Source organism: Sorghum bicolor, chromosome 4 (assembly GCF_000003195.3).
Source record: "Sorghum bicolor cultivar BTx623 chromosome 4, Sorghum_bicolor_NCBIv3, whole genome shotgun sequence".
Taxonomy (NCBI): Eukaryota; Viridiplantae; Streptophyta; class Magnoliopsida; order Poales; family Poaceae; genus Sorghum; species Sorghum bicolor.
In genome coordinates this window covers 65500541-65517658 of record NC_012873.2, presented here as the reverse complement: position 1 = coordinate 65517658, position 17118 = coordinate 65500541, and the positions used below count along the sequence as shown (strand labels likewise).

The window sequence follows — 17118 nt, the reverse complement described above, 5'->3', positions numbered from 1 at the left end:
CTTATTTATTTATAACCAAATTTTAGAAAATTTGAATCGAGCAACTCCAACAGCCTTGCTATTTTTATTATAAAGGCCTTTTAGAATTTTTATAGTAGAAAAATAGGCTCCAACAGATGTGTTATTTGGTTTTGTAAAATAAAAAGTTTGTTATCCCTTGATTTTCGTTGGCCATATATAGCCAACCACTGACACTAGCTATCTGATAGCAATGCTGTTGTAAACCTCTTCTTTTTTAAAAAGTTATCTATTTTACAAAATAACTAAATATTAGAATTTACCTACTCATTTTAGCTAAACTCTTGGAGATGCTCTAAACGTGCTAGCACATCTCACAGGAATTGGATGGTGGAGATCCACAAATATCGGCATAGGCCAAGGTTGGACTTGGATTGGGCACGGGTAGGGTTGCGCCCAAACTAGACCCATGACGAAATTAATTATAATTAATTATCTGTCTGCTTTTAAGAATTGTCAAAAAAATAGGGAGGGCCACCGGAGTAGATTAGTTGAAAATAAACATTGTTTGAAATAAATGTTACTTAAAACAAAAGACGCTCAAGTTTTGAAGTTTTGAAATATCTTTAGAAAGAAAGACTTAACCGGGTTTGGAATCAAGGTAATAAAAAGGAAAAGTAAGAGTCAGTTTGACTATGACCTACAGGCACATATTTAAGCAAAAAAAAATGAAAAAAAAGATATATTTGTGCTACGTAAAAATCAAAGATGATACTAAACTGGAATTATCCAACGTGGTGGTGATTCTTAGCTGAATTTTTACATGTGGATATGAGTCTCACGTGTTGTGACCATGTCTGAGCTAGGCAACCACTTCCAGAAGTTTGGTTATATTATTATATCGGTTTGGGTGGAGACTGGAGCTATCTGCTTAGCTGCTTCACTAACCGAACTGCCCCGGCATTTTTGCATTATGTATTGGGGTTTGGAATTAAAACATGGCTTGATATGATTTTTTTAAGTATTGCCAACACCGAACGTGAAGGTCATATCATGTCTAAGATCTCGACACTCTACATCGTACGGCACCAAAATAGCAAGTAATTAAGTACATCTACAACGTTATTATACTAATATTTTGTAACATTTACTAACTCTCATTGAATGGTGTTATGAAAAAACCTATAGCTTTCATGAAAATGGTACATACAAAGTTTTTTTAGTGTCATTAGCCGAACAAAGAAAGTTAGCAGAAAAAAATATTGGACCAATACGAAGTTGTGCCTGTGTGACATGGGCTTAAAAAAAGTTGTCATACTAACAAAGGCCCGACATACCTCATATGTGTAGAGGTCATAGTCCGGAGCGGCACGAAACAAGTAAGGCCCCGTTCGTTTCTCACAGAATGAATGCATAGAATGATTCTAGCTAAAAAATATTATGTAAATTTATATTATTTTTGATCATCAGAAATGAATCCATCGAGAACAAGGACTAAACGAAGGAGCCCTAAGGGATATGCCGTGACTATTTATGTCCATATGCATGATTTATGTTTGGGTGTTTGCTTCAATACCCGTAGCAGCACCTCCTCTTCTGAGAAATCAGCGCCAAAAAATGGCTTGACTGCAATCTGCCCAGGAGAAAACCCACCACACACACAACCAAACTGCCCTGAGAAATTGAGAATCTGAAATGGTTCGAGGGCTACAGGGAAATGGTTCCACATGAAACATGATGCACGCACGCACTGGCACTTGACACCTGCCTGTACCGAGTGAGTACTGGCTACCCTACCCACGGCAACAACCGGCCGCGCGTGCATTTCTTTAGCGCCGCCCGTCGCTGTCCCGCGCGCGCATGCCCTGCCCCCGGCCCCGGCCCCGGCCCGGCCCTCGCCAGCGCCTCCGACAACCTTGTCCGCCGCCGCGCTGTCCGCACGCACCCGCCGGCACTCGCGTGCTCAGCTCCCCGCTCCCACATGGATGCATGCGCCACCACGAACTCTGCTGACTGATGCTGCCGCTCAATTGCTGGCTCATCGTCTCCGTTATCTGAACTACTCCCTCCGTCCATAAAATATTGCAATCGTAGAACCAAAAGGAGGTAACAAAGACCATATCAAATGACCAAAATACCTCTATAATTGATTTGACATTACACTGCACCAAAGTTCACGTTCACAATTATTTGGCACTAAAAATTTGCAGCTAGAGTACACGTGTCCATACATAGGCTCAAGTTCTGGCTAGAAGCCTCTAGAAACAGTTGAGAAACAACCAAAGCTTCCATGCGCCTAATACAAAATTTAAACCGAACCATGCCCAAGTCTTGTGCGTGAGCTGGCAGCGGTCTGGGTGGTGCTGTGGATGTGGGTCCCCCACCCTAGGCCCTAGTAGGCTACTTTAGCGTTTTTTTTTTTGGAAAAATTTGAACTCTTGGATTGTAAAATTTTGTGGACGGAGGGAGCAGTAATAATTCCTACGGACGGACAGTGTATAATCAATTCAGATCTCACTAAAGAACAGCAGCGACACACGGGCCACTGACGACACCGACGCGACGGGCGCCGCGCGTGCCCTTGTTTAGCGGCAACTAACAAACCGCTGCGCTAGCTTTATTTGCGCTCTCAATCAGCTAAGCAGCTTTCTGTCTGTCTGTATCCCGTCGTCATCTCTCGCCGGCAATTCCAATTTCCATCTGTTCGGTTCACTTGTCGTCACGACAAGTGACGGGCGCCCACGCGTGTGAGTGGATGCACAACATCTCTGGCCGGCGCCCGGCGGCAGGCAGGCACAGGCATGTGTACATCAGTAGTATATGCAATGCATGTGACAATCAAGATAAGAGCTACAGGTAAGTGTGTGCCGATTAGAATTAGGTTAGTTAAACACATGTGGTACGGTTGCGATAACGCCATTAACATAAGCCGTGTGGTGTTTTCAACAGGCAGCGTGTTAACTTGCGCGGCGCCGGCGGGTCGGGACGGGATAGGACGGGGAGGAGGCCAAAACCGACGGTCCCCGTCGCAGGGCCGGGCCGACAGCCGGTTAAACTACCATTTGCGCCGCCGTCGTCACCTCTTTTTTTACTTGAACAGACAAGAGCGTCGCCGTAAAATTAAAGAAGCGGCCGAGAGAAGTAAAACCGGCATTGGGTTTGGTGCGTCATCTCACGTTAAAGAATGCACTTGGGACAGCGACTAACTGCAAGAGTATGCAACTGCAACCATGATGGGCTTCTCTTAATTAAACTAACCCCGGTTTAGCTAGCTTAGCTTAGATTAGATCCAGGAGGGAGAGGGGAGCTTAGATATGGCGAGCGCGGATGGATGATGGATGGTTGGAGATCCCAGCTAGGTTTGGTGGCCTGCCACTCCGTTTGATCGTCTGTCGTCTCGTCCATGGAAGCAAAGGCATCCGAGGCGGCGGCAGCCAGCAGGTCAGGTCCGGCCTCCTCCCTTTCACCAAAAAGCTTGGCGCTTTCGAGACATAAAGGCCTTGTCATCCAAAAACTAAAATTTTTTCAAGATTCCTCGTCATATCGAATCTTGTGGCACATACATGAAGCACAAAAACAAAAACTAATTACATAGTTTGCCTATAAATCACGAGTATCAAATAAAAACGAAAGTACTACACTACCAAAATTCAAAAACCTTTTGAATAATAAATTGCCATGCCAAATATGGCAATAATATGCTGCCAGTGCCATGCGCGCGCCCATGCCTTCCTACCACACACACACACCCACACCATCACTACGTCGTCCAAGCTTGCTGCCTATATATACACGCCTGCCAGAGTGCCAGCGCTGCGTGCCCTGCCCATGGTCTAGCTAGCTCATCGACCAGGCGTTCGGCGCGGCGAGCTTGCAGCGGCTCTCGATCGTGCATGCGGAGGGGCGAGCAAACCGTGCTGGAGAAGCAGGGCACGTGCTCGTCGTCGCTGCATGCGTGGTCGTCGTCGCAGCACGTGCGCTCCTTCTCCAACATGGCTTCTCGCCCCCATCATCGTCGTCAGTTCTCCGGCCGGCCGTGCACCACCGCGCTCGCCTCGCAAATGGGAGGGCTCATCTCATCGGCCACCGCCGATGTGGAGGGCTGCTGGCCTGGTAAGAAATAAAACACGCAAGCTGCTCCCCCATTTCTCGGTTAGGCAGGAATTTTTTTCCAGCCGACAGCAGCTGCAAATTGAAGGTTGGTCAGCAGCAGTGTCTACTCTATTTTGTTAATGATGGTGTGCTCGAATCCTTGACCTCTGTATAGCAGACATATGTCATTGGAAAGTCAGGGGAGTTCGTAGAAACTTGCAGGAATTCTTTATAGTTCTTCTGTGGTCATATAGTCATATATAATCTTTTTGCTGCACCTCGTCCTTCGTCCAAACTCCAAAGTAACACGCTAATACGGCATCGATTTGAACTGCTTCACCTGAAATCGACCAGCTAAGTATGTTGGCGGCTACAAACAAGACAACACCAACCTTTTTTCCAGCCAAAGTTGAATTCATCACCACTTATTTCTCCAACCTTCCTTCGTTTTCCATAGAGACATATTGGAAATAATGGTTATTCTTTATCTGCCTTTTTCCAGACCTCGTCTAATGCCGACTCTAATGCAAGGCGCAAAAACGTACGGTGTGAAGTAGCTGGTCGTGGGGAGTAAGGTCTAGTAGGGTTGCCATTTAGGTACTTCTATTCTACCAGCAAAGGTTCGGCATTTGGAGAAATGAGAAATGATATTAGCAGTATATATAAGCACAAAATTAATCTAGACTTCGTTTAATCTAGTGAGAATTGGAGGGTAATAATCCCCTCCAATCCCCTTATGGCCTTGTTTAATAATTGCATTCGTGTATCCAAGTTATTTCACATCCTAATATTCACCCCACCAGGCCCACACGTGTGGATTTTGATGAGTGCAAGTGCACTCAAACAAGGGGAACGACAACGTGGGGATTTCAGGTATGTCCTTCCCAGCGAAAAAATGCTGTTGGCCTATTGTGGTTGCATCCCATGTTCCCTTTAATTTTGTACATAGAGCGGCCGGTGTGATGAGGCCTACGCGTACGACAGTGGACAGGCCTCAGGAGATGCTTCTATGTGCAAGCACAAGATGCCGATCGACGATGACCAGTAGTGTCTCAGTACATTCCAGCGCTGGGTGTTCAATCCATCAGATATTTGAAAGCCAACTGATAATAAGAGACAGTGTTTTTTGAGGTACGTGTCTTTCCACTTGACTGTTCCTGGGCCTTGTTCAGTTTCGAAAAGTTTTTAGATTTTGACACTGTAGCACTTTCATTTTTATTTGACAAACATTATCTAATCCTAAAGTAATTAGGCTTAAAAGATTCGTCTCGCGATTTACAGACAAATTGTGCAACTAGTTTTTGGTTTCGTCTATATTTAATGTTTCATGCATACTCCCTCTGTCCCATATTATCTGTCGTTTGGGAGTCATGCACAGAGACCAATACCAAAGCTCAAAGACACAAATAACCCTATAAAATCAGTACACATGATATGACATGACATGAATCTCTCTCTCACACCGGCTGCTTGACGGTGACAGGATAAAGACTGCAACCCTATAAGATAAGTCTTGGACCCATATACAGTAGCCTAGACGACACATATTTTGGGACATGGATCTTACTCTAGAACGACATATAATTCGGGACAGAGGGAGTATACCATAAGATTCGATGTGACAGGGAATTTTAAAAAGTTTTTTGTTTTTGGAGTGAACTAAATAAGGCCCTGGTTCATACTCTCTTCATCCCTAAATATCTATCTTTCTCGCTTTTCGAGAAATAATTTTGATTAATTTTATATAAAAAATATTAATATTTATGATGCATAATTGATATTGTTAGATAGATATTTGAATCTAGTTTTTAATTCCTTAATAAATTTATTAAGAGATACAAATATTGCACATATTTTCTATAAATCTAGTCAAAGTTGTGACATGAAAATCCAAACGACAAATAATAAAGGACACACCTTCGTCTAAAAAAGAATATGACTTTTGTTTTTTAAAATCAAACAGTTTAAAATTTAACTTAATATTCAATTGAATTTATATTTAAAAACGCTAATATTTATGATATCAAATTAGCGCCATTAGATTAATCATATTTGAGTCATATTTGATAATGATAATCGACGAGAGTCTAACATAGAGGTATTGTAAACCCTTAGATTAGGGGATGACAATCCGACTAAGTCCATGAGTGGTTTTTTTCTAATTAGCTGGAACTCGAGGGGCTACACCCATCGAAGGAGTGAGCTAGGAGAGGCTAAGTCTTTGCTCGGACCACCCTTGCTTGGGCTCGGGGGCTTGGACAAGGCACAAGAAGTTCATGACCTAGGAGAGCCTCGGTCGAGCAAGAGCCCCATGGTCACCCTAGCCTTTGGCTCAAGTCAACGTGTACCCTATACAACGTTGGAAACAAGCCTCCAGATCTATTCGGTGCTCGGAGCCTGATAAGCAGAGAGCAAAAGAGGCACCAGGCCTCCCTTTCGCTCCACAACCGCGAGGTGTTGTTGGCCACCCCCTCGACATAGTCACGTATAAGAGCATGACGTGTTAGGACGACAAGGAACTTCTCTAAGCCTACATAGTGGAGGGATCTGGGTCCACATGGCAACCTTCTTTCGGGTAGACGTTGTGGTTAGCAAACAACACCTAGTGGTTAGCGCCACGTTGTAACATTGGTGTCGGAGGGCGGTTGTGATTTTTGTCGGCCCTTAGCTACGAGACAAAGCAGAATCGGAGGCGTCATGAAGAAGAAGACCGAAGCACAGGGTGAAAAAACCTACAAAAAACCATTTGATTTGTACTCTCAGTCTCAGTCATCTCCCCGATATATAAGGGAAGGCATGAGCTCTTGTGGAAGTAATGAGACCCAACTAGACTGAGGCAGATCAAATCCTAGACTAGCATAGTGCTTTCCCTGCCAATTTTCCTCCTCCATTATATATAAGAACTCTTGATTGAGTATTCCTAACAAAAAAAGAACAATATTATTACTAGATTTTGGGCTTAGATGCCCAAACCGGAATAAAACATTTATGTTTTGAGTGCTTAATCCTCACGGAGATACACACATCGACCCCTATCAAACAACTTGATTACTGCCATTACGAACCTATGATATTTTTTGAAACTTAGTTAAACTTATAGAATTTTGACTCATTTTAAATTCATAATCGCGTCCTTTTTTAGAGGGAAGCAATAAGCATCGTATCGAAAAATGCAGGATGCTTCCTTGTCAATCTCAACCGCATGAGCCACCCGTTTCGTGATTATTCCATGGCAAGATTTTCCCTGCATTTGACCTTTTCCCCATATAATAAAGCATGGATCGATGTGAAACGCATGCATCCCCCTAACCAGCACAACACATACTGTATATCAAAGTGTTTTCTCTTTTTCTTTGAAACAAATGGGTATACAAAAAGTGTTTTCTTCTGTGTCATGGTGCAGCCGTTGTCAAACAGATATGACAAATATGATTGCGACAATATGTGAATGAACTATGATAAGAGCACCTGAATAAACTGAAGAAAGTAAACACTTCATGCACGATATAGATCTATAATATACAGAGACAGTAAACCTACTGTTAATGTATACGCCAGGCCAGATGGCAGATTACACAAATCATACATACAGACATCGGACAGAAGGCAAAAAACACATGAAGCACAAACTTCCTCTTCTCTAAAATTTACAATAAACTGCATTTCCAAGGCAACGGATTAGCTAGGGTCAGCCCCTACCGCAGTTGAGTGACCGGAACGAGAAGAACGATCGATGAACTGCAATCGCAAAATCAGAAAGCATTGATGGAATGGACATTATGGAATAGCAAAATCAGATTGAACCACACGGCGTTATTTACCTTTTGGTGATTTCTCTTGTGGAACTATCTCAGCTAGTTCAGACTTTGCAGGAGAGGCAGCTACAAGGCTTTGCAGAGAGCAAGCTGCTGAAATAAAGTGTATCGAGCCGTTCAGTTGTTACTTGTTAGTGTCATATCATAGGTTAAAGAGCACATATTATGAACTATAGCAAGCATGTAAAAAGAATTCTTGAAAACACAAAAGAATTGCGCCTCTTTGTATTAAGCATGTAGAGTTGTACAGAAATTTTAGGAACATTTTCTTTTCTCTAGAAACAAAAATAAGAATGCCAAATGGATGGCGCGAATGAATTTGAGAAGAAAGGAAGGTACCTTGTGGAGATTGCGGATAGCCATGGTCCGTATCATCAGAGGTAGCATCTGAGGACCCCATCCTGGGCTTGATGCACCCACCAGCGGGCTGCCACCTACCGCTGGCGCTGCCGCTGTCGTCGTCGGCCGGCGAGGGCACGGACGGCGACGTGCAGTCGATGACAGTGGCCTCCCTCCCTTTATGCTTCTTCCCGAAGCTCAGAAACCTCTTGAACCCCCTCACCGTCGTCTCTCTCGGTGACCGCGCCGTGCCGGAGAACCTGCTGCCCGCGCTGCCCGGCGGCGTCCTCGGTGCCGGCGCTGCCCTCTTCTCGGCGCGTTCCTCGCGCTTCTTCCGCACGAGGACGGCGTCCGCCTCTAGCAACCTCTCGATGGACTGGTCCCGCGAACTGCACGACGGCCGCGCGCTCGGCCCTGACGACCTGACGGACAGAGTGGACTCGTCGGAGCTCTCCCTGGCCGGTGCTTCTTCGGCGTTCGTCGTCGCGATCTCTGCTGCAGCCGCGGTGGCTTCGGCTGGTGCTGGTGCCGCCGGCGTCTGCTCGCTTGCCTTCACGTCAGAATCTAGGGCGGCATCTGAACTGGCCAGTTTCGAAGGTTCAGGGAGCGCCGCCATGGCTTGCTCCTCGGCGGCGTCCTTGTTGATGTAGACATAGCTCGGTTCCGGTTCCGAGTCACTAGTGACCTCCCCGTCGGCGTCGACTTTCTCTTCGTCGTGTCCCTCGACACCAGCGTTCTTCGCCTCAGGTTCGCCGTGTGGCACAGCTTCGTCCACCGAACTGCGATCTGGCTCCGGCGAGGTGGCTCGCGCGTTCGCCGCACCAGTACCGACGCCACTGTCGTCGTCCCTCCCGGCAAACGACATCCTCGGCGGAGAATCCCTAGGAGTTCCGCTAGGTGCAGCATACTCGGCCGAATGGCTCGGCACAGGCGGCGCAACCGCATCAGCGCTCGGCTGAACCACCGCCGGCTCTGCACCCCTACCGAGATCCTCTGGTCCGCCGGAGCTAGAGCTAGGCCGTCGGGGCAGAGACCGCGGGAGCTTCGGCCCCGACGCCGCCTGCTTCGCGGACCCGTGCCCTTTCGTGGAGGAGTTCCTGCGGCGCAGAGATGTCCTGGGTCTCGTCGTGGCTGTGGTCGTTGCCGCCGCACCGCCGGGGCTTTTCTTCTTGGCTTCCTCGCTGGAGGCGTCCGGCTCTGACGGCGGCGGTTCTTGCGACAGCGACCGCCGCCTCCCGACGTCGGCGCGGTTCCTGCTCGTGGTGATGGACGACGAGAAGCTCCTGGTCCGCGCGTGCTTCTTGCCGGTGATCCTCCTCGGAGCAAGAGCCGCATCGGATGAGCTCCTCCTCCTGTCGTCGTCGTCCCGCTCAGTTTTCCTCTGCACGATGAGTGATCCATCCAGTCACAGCTCGACTTTGAAGCGAGAATTCAAATAATCCACTAATAATTTGTACTTCCCGTGTCTATGGACCAAACAGATAACAGACCTCAAATCAAATTCGACAAATGTATATATCATAATGTCTTTTTCTATGGACAAAGTCACTTGAGGAAAAAAAATGGATGAACCAATGATCTTGATTTGAAGGAGAAAATGACACGCAGGTTGTTTAAAGAGCAATTCCAAAAGGCCCTTTATATCATTCCATATGGAATGGATGGAAATGTACATTTCGGTGAAAAAAATAATCCATCCAATAACTTCTACAATAAGATCTCAAAATATTTTCATTCTCTATTTTTAGTTTCACGCTCACCAAAGATAAAAAAAAAGGCAGAGTTAGTTCTCTAAAATACCGAACAAGATATGGAGGAATTATTGGATGAGTAAAAAGATACATAATGAGATTATTATGATAACTCACATGGAGCCAATGGATCATGGACGTTCTGGGAACCACTCAATTTCGAGGCCATTAGCACTATCCTGGCGAGTCTAGATCCTCTAGCTGACCTACGCGGGACGTTGATCCAAACAAGAGGCATCTGTTTTCGAGAAAAGGATCCCATTATCTAGGAATCCCTCTCCTGGATAGATGACGCAACTCATCCTCGCTTCTTGCTGCAAAGTGGCAAGGAGGTGCCCTGCTCCTTGGCGGACAAACATGTCTCGGCTCTAAGGACTGCAGGCTAAAATCGCTAGGCTCTAGTAGACAGGTTCTCAGATGATGGCGAAGTAGACGACACCTCCTATCGCGCCACCCGCATGGCGATGGTGCACGTGTCGACCGCACCAACTCCGGCAAGGATGGAGACCCCACGATATGTCAAGACCTCTACGATGACCCTAACACAGACTAGGTGAACCACATCCATAACTTTTGTACCGCCATATATCTTCAAGAGTGTCCATGCATGAACCATTGCTCCTGTGCCCGACCTCCTCACCAACCTCCCCACCTAAATAGGTCTATAGCAAATGCACAGGAAGGAAGCAGAAGAACATGGTCGCTACCCGCTCGAGTTTGCGCTTCACAGCGCGCCCATCAATAGTCCTACAGGCCACGAGGAAAGCCAATGCGTGAACTCGTCTTCATAAATATCCCTATCACTAGCGCATGATGCACTGTCACCGCCTACGTGGATATCTATGCTGATGACCTGTCGGAGCAGGCCGTCATGGCGATTAGGGCTGCCATGTGCTTGAGCAACAAGGAGTTGGACGAAACACTAGTTGCTAACTGGCTATAGGATAGGAGTCGGAGAAGGTTGAGATAGAGGTTCCCCGAAGCTTAGATGCAAAATTGGTGTTGACACGTATATAATTCATGTATTGGTAGAGTTAGGAATGCTTGGGTTTGTAATGAGTTCTTGGAAAAGGTGGACTAAATATTGTTTAGAAGCTGCTGGTGACGAACTTAAGCCTATAACGGTTGCACAACTTGTTAGGCCTTGTTTAGTTCGCAAAAATTTTTAAGATTCCCCGTCATATCGAATCTTTGGTCGCATGCATGGAGCATTAAATATAGATAAAAATAAAAACTAACTGCACAGTTTACCTCTAATTTGTGAGATGAATCTTTTGAGCCTAGTTACTCTGTGATTGGACAATGTTTGTCAAATAAAAACGAAATGCTACAGTACCCAGAAACAAAAAATTTTGCAAACTAAACAAGGCCTTAGTATGTAATAAGCCCATTAAAACCTCAAACCTCTATAAGCTAGGCTATGGATGGTATCGCCTCTCACGTATGTATAATGGCCGCTTGCTACCTTATTATAAAATCTATGCCGCAAAATCGGGTCTTCTTTCTTTTTTTTTTTAAAAAAAAGACCCTTGGAGAATCTTCATCGCTACTTTAAACTAGAACTAGATAATACTATTGCTTTGCTATATTTTTTTTTCTTTTTCCACCTCTTTTATAGATTCAAAAGTCTAATGCACTAAGCTCCTAAAATCATGTTTGGTCTGTTGATAGAATGAATAACATAGAACCCATTTTAACGGGATTTTATTCAGAATCTGTTATGGATTTTAAATTAAAATTCCTCAAAATTGGTTGCTTAAATTTGTATTTGGTGAAGAAAAAATATCAATCCATGATAATTTCAATACCGACTAAACATAGACTAACAAGAATGAGAGCAATATTTAGCTAACATGGTGGAGTATGCTGAACAACCTATGGAACCAGATTCTCACAGAGCACAGACAGTCAAATGGAGATATAGAGGGTGGAATTTAGAGTGCATATATATATAGTTAACCGGAGATGCAGTGAAGTTGTCATGTACAACAAAAAAGAAAATAGTTATCTGAAATGCACGGGGGGGGAAAGGTCCTGTCCACAAGGAAGCAGTCCAAAGTAAGCACTTGTTGTTGATGGGCAAAAGTTTCCACAAGGCAGCAGTCCAAAGCTACTACTTGACTGCTGTAATTACCGGTCAAATTAGTCGAGCAAGACGACAGCGACGCAAGTCGCAACGTGTTTAAATTGGGTATGAGGGTATCTGTATCTCTTCAACTTTCGGCAGCCGACACGGACGGTGTCCTCAGAGAATGCAATCCCGACTCTTCCGTTCCACGGACGAGCTGACAGTGACAGGTGACGAGCTGAGAAGTGAGAACTGCTCGCAACACGCAGGACGCTCGTTGGTAATCTCTCTCTAGTCTGTAGTCTGTACCACGCGCATTCATCAGCGTCGCGTACTAAGGTCATGATGACTATAGTCTTCTATAGGTTGCTGTCCACAACGAAGTTGTGGACGTGACGGTTGCCTGGTTTCAAGGCCCTACGGCTCTTCGTTGACGGCACCGTGGCATGGAGATGGAGATGACCTTCTCTTGTGTACTATTGTGTATTATAATTAATAATTTATTCTAAATAAAAAAATGACAGATTCGTCGAATAACGCAGATTCTAAACTCCGCCGAATCCAACTCCTACGTGCTACAGTAACGAAGCCGGACACGATTCGAGCTGCATCTAAGGGGCCAGGGTATGCCTTCAGTCCGTCACACGGGGCACTAGAACAACACACACACACACACGAATGAAAGCGTGACGTGCTTTACTGCCCCACGGAATCTGGAATTCTGGATGCTACCTACCAGCCGCACCGTGCGGTTCTGCGTGCCAGGTGGAGGCGGTGTCCCAGACTTTAGACTAGCTGAAACACACAACTTTTTGCGTGAGGTGCAATTAATTGTGCAAACTCTTGGGTACACGACGTTTGCTGCTTGTTTTTTCCCCTTCTCCCTCTCGATTTCATAGGAATTTTGGGCACTGAAATACATCATCATTCTCATCAGAAATGTTATGCTTGGTTGCAACACTGACGGTGGTTGGGGACAAAAAAAAAAGGGTCTGAACTGGAGGATGATCCGATCCGGCAAGCAAGGAAGTGTACTTTTGGGGATGTTAACAACGCACGGACGGCAATGGCAGGAAGATGTGACGTCTATGTGTCACCCATCTCATACTCTCTTGAAGTCCTTTAGAATAGCGACATAGTCTCTAAACTACAACTTTAGAATATTATTTTTATAAAAATATTTAGAAAAAATGATATATATATACTTTTATAAAAGTATTTTTGAAGACAAATTTATTTATATAATTTTTATATTTACAAACTTAACAATTTAAAAATTATTAATAATTTAAATTTTAAATATTTGACCAAAATCTTATCAAGTACTCACGGTCATCGCAAAGGATCAGCATCAGCTGTAACCATAGTTTTAAATCTCCCGCTATTGCTGCCGCTATAGCCCGCTATAGCCTTTTGAGCCAGGTACCGCTATTTGTGTTCATGTACAATTTAGCCGCTATATCCCGCTATAGCCCGATTTAGCTCCGCTATTAGCTGTTTTAGACATAAACCGCTAAACATCTTGGCCCGTTATTTAAAACCTTGGCTGGAACCATTGAACACCAGCTGCATACGCCTCTGGGAAATCGACTTGGATAATTGGATTGGATGAATTACTCAAGCAGGCACAGGCCCGGCCCTGTCAATTTAGAGGCCCGGAGCGACGCTAGAAAAATGGGCCCTTTAACACAATTCTAATAATATATGTTCCTAATAAGTGCATTATACTAAAAAAAGTGCATTGTATGAAAAAATGATTCTTATCAAACGAGCAATATATTTTACCTTAAATTTTCTTTCTAACATTTACTTATGCAAAGTCATTGATGATGGCACCAATATCAATTTCATTTAATAATTTCTTCTCAACGTATAAAGTTCTCAAACCATTTAATCTTATTCGGACATTACACCTCAAATAATGAGTTCACAATAAATTTAGAAATTATTAGTAAGCAATGTACAAAAACTATGTCATATTGTACTAGATTCAATTCAACACTATACAGATTCCTAAATCCCTGAATTAATTATCAGGTTGAGAACTAGATTAAATGATTATTCGCTGCCCTAGTTACACCGTAACTCCGCAAGGATTCCTAAATCCCTGTATTATAAAGAAAAGCATTGGGGGTAACAACAAAGTAAATCTTGATTAAACATATATGCTTGGCACACATCAAATCGTCAGTCAAAGGGAGCAATTGAGGACCTCCGTGCGAGCAACTAGGAGCAATTGGACAGAGAGTGGGTGGCTGGCTGGGCGCCGCCGGCCGCCCACCGCGCTGGTTGCTGCCACACGACGTAGAGGCTAAGGGGTGCACGAACGATCGATCGACGACGATGGCGCGAGCACGATGTGCAGGATTTGGCTCGCACCTCGCAGGTTATAGTGTGGATGAAACACCGACCGCGTGGCGGAATGCTAAACGCGATGCACTGATACGGAACTGCAGAAGCCAAATCGATGGACACTGAAAGTTTCACGTACATGCCAATACGTTTCCTGGCCTCATGTGCTTCTGGCTTTTCTATGAGCTTCTATACCTACAGCTTAGAAATACAGAGTTGGGCCCCTTGACGTCGAGGGCCCTGTGCCTGCGCACAGCTCGAACCCCCCCAAGGCCGGGCCTGAGCAGGCAATCAGCAACCCGTATCCAAGCTAATTCTCTGGGTGCCTCCCATTCCCAGCACGCCCAGTTTTTTTCTAAAAACGAGACGAAACCGTTAAAAAAAAAGGAACCGTCCAGGAAAAAAAAACGCATGGAAATGTCAACGTACGTGTCATGACAACAACCGCAGGCCAAAGAAACGTGCAGGTAGCCAGCTAGCAGTAGCTTCGTGTGGCACGTAACGGAATTACCTACCTCATCATCTCCGTCCGTCGCGGTCGTCGTCGTCGTCGTCGTGTCACCGCCGGCGGGCGCCGCCCTCTCCGCACCGCCTCCGCCGCGGCCGGCGCTGAGCTCGAGCTTCGCCCAGAGCGCCTTGACCTCGGCCTCCTTGCGCTCCATGCGCGCATGCCACCCGTCGCGTAGCCGCTCGTCCCTCCGCCGCACGTACGCCTCGTACATCCTGCCCCTCACGTCGCCGCCGCCGCAGCGGCCATCCACTCCCGCCTCATCCTCCTCCTCCTCGGCGCCGTCCCAGCCACCTTCGTCGTCGACGGCATGCTCGCGCGCGGTGGTGGTGGCTCCAGTCGTCGTCGTCCGCTCGGCCAGGCGCTGCTTGTACCCGGCGAACTGGCGCTCAAGCTCGGCGGCCATCGCCCAGAGGTCCGCCGCGCCTGGGCCCGAGTCGCACGGCATGATCGGTCGGCCGTCGTACGGGCGTGCGGGCGCGCTCGCGGCCGCAGCCTGGCGGTCTCGTCACGTCGATCGGCCACCTCCTGCGCGCCGCGCGGTGCACGCGTGGGATGGGAAGAAAAATGAGACGAGACGTGCGCGTGGCGTAGGCTCTCCAGGGGCCGGATCGTTTTTGACTTTGTGGTGGGGAGGGCGGCCGGGGACGGGACGGGACGGGACGCGAGGCCGTGTGGACTTCCCTGTGGTGTGGTGGCGTCGTGGGGCGCACGCGCGCGTTGCCTTGGTTTTCTCTGCCTCGGCCTCGACCTCGGAGTCTCCGGGTCCGGGGCTGGGACGGTTGGGGTTGGGACGGCCGGCCGGCGCGGCAGACTTGGCGTGGCCCAGGAGGACCGATGGCGTCGGCGGTTAACTATGCTGGCTGGCTGGCTGGCTGTGCACCGGTTGACATGTCCCGGTGGCGAACATGCAGGAGCAGGACGCCTCCTCCTTTGCTGCCGCCTAAAACGAAGCGGCATGCATGCATGCGGCTTTATTACTGCGTAAATATAGCGCAGCTAAATCACACAGACACACTACTAGCTGCGTGCGTCACACCGCAACCCCGTGCACGACAAGGACATATACCCATCCATATGCCAAGAGGATCAGAGGACGAGAGCGGTGGCATCTCCGCAAGGGCAGGCACGCGAGAGCAGCGGGCGGACACGGTAGCGTGCGCGGCGCAAGGCCCGGGCGGCGCGGCGTCGACCCAGAGACAAGGATCCGGTTCTTTTGGCTCGTGTACGTACGTGACGACGGTGTGCAGCGCGCTCTGCTCTGTCCGAGAGAATGTGCGCTGCCGGAGAAGGGCGGCGTCCGTTGCGCGCGCAGGCCGCTGCCCGCCTGAAATTAAGCTCATTTACGCCACCCCCGGGATGGATCGTCGTGTCAGTGGCACCCGATGCAGTAGAGCTACACACGCATGTACGTGCCGCATTTATGTCGGGTGCAGCTAGCTCAGCTGCGTCTCATGCACAGCGACGACGACGCCGGCCGGCCGGCCGGCCGGGCGGCTGCTGCTGCTGCTGCATACTACTCCCGGCGAGAGAGCCCGGCCAGCCTGTCATGTGGCTGCTGGAAGCCTGGACTGTGGCGGCCGTACACGCCTCCGTGACTGGAGAGTTTATTCCCGGGGGCCCGGGGCCGGACTAGCCGCTGTGCCGATCACTCGTTGTAGCCTGAGAGCCTCTGCGTGGGGTCCGTGCACGGCTGGGGGCCATCGCTTTGATGCTGCTAATCTTGGTTCGTTACTAGCGTCACGGGAATCTAGTGGTACGGCTGGAATCCGCAGGCCGGCACGGACTAGTGTCAGCGCAGTTAAATCAAGCTACTAGTGGAGCGACCACGACGACCGTCGTTCCATCCATCTTCTACCACATTACAATGCAAAATGCATGTCGGTCGGACGCGCGTGGGGCACCGTCTTTCTGTGCGGGCGCCGGCCGGCCCCGCACATGATTTCTAGCTAGCTCGGGTTACTCGGCGTCACACAGCTGCAGTCCTGCAGAAGCTCGCTCGTCGATCGCTTCAGGGATGCAGTGAGCAGCAATGGCGCCTTAATTCCGCCTGAGCATCAACGGATGACCAAGTGGAACACTTTTTTTTTTCTTGTGAGCATGCCTAGTGGAACACATGTGTCACACTACACTGCTGGTGCTGATGATATAATTTTTTTTACAGGATAATGCATGCATCTCTGTCGAGCAAGCTATTGCTCGCCGACGGCATGGCACCGGAGTTGCCGGCGAGCT

The 17118-nt window shown here is 47.6% G+C and overlaps 1 protein-coding gene and 1 long non-coding RNA gene across 3 annotated transcripts; one reads left to right on the top strand and one right to left on the bottom strand.

The window, feature by feature from the left end:
* Nucleotides 3623-7664, top strand: LOC110434347. The gene is made up of 2 exons (XR_002451770.1): nt 3623-4071; nt 4553-7664. It is a non-coding gene; the product is annotated as an uncharacterized LOC110434347 (long non-coding RNA).
* LOC8081947 (serine/arginine repetitive matrix protein 1) lies at nt 7524-15794 on the bottom strand. 2 transcript variants are annotated; one of them, XM_021458216.1, is made up of 4 exons: nt 14891-15794; nt 8205-9585; nt 7872-7955; nt 7524-7788 (listed from the first exon to the last, which is right to left on the bottom strand). In XM_021458216.1, the coding sequence occupies exons 1-4, from the start codon at nt 15329-15331 to the stop codon at nt 7739-7741; spliced, it is 1956 nt and encodes a 651-aa protein (XP_021313891.1). In that variant the 5' UTR covers nt 15332-15794; the 3' UTR covers nt 7524-7738. The 2 variants fall into 2 exon arrangements, with proteins under 2 accessions (XP_021313891.1, XP_021313890.1); XM_021458215.1 differs by having other exon boundaries at nt 7872-7958; nt 14891-15793.

What these genes read in the sequence shown, in the direction of transcription:
- LOC8081947 (XM_021458215.1), bottom strand. Translation starts at nt 15,331, where the DNA reads ATGCCGTGCGACTCGGGCCCAGGCGCGGCGGACCTCTGGGCGATGGCC. An exon ending in CTATCCGCAATCTCCACAAG is followed by an intron (nt 7,959 to 8,204) that starts GTACCTTCCTTT and finishes ACTTTATTTCAG; the next exon opens with CAGCTTGCTCTCTGCAAAGC. An exon ending in ACAAGAGAAATCACCAAAAG is followed by an intron (nt 7,789 to 7,871) that starts GTAAATAACGCC and finishes TTGCGATTGCAG; the next exon opens with TTCATCGATCGTTCTTCTCG.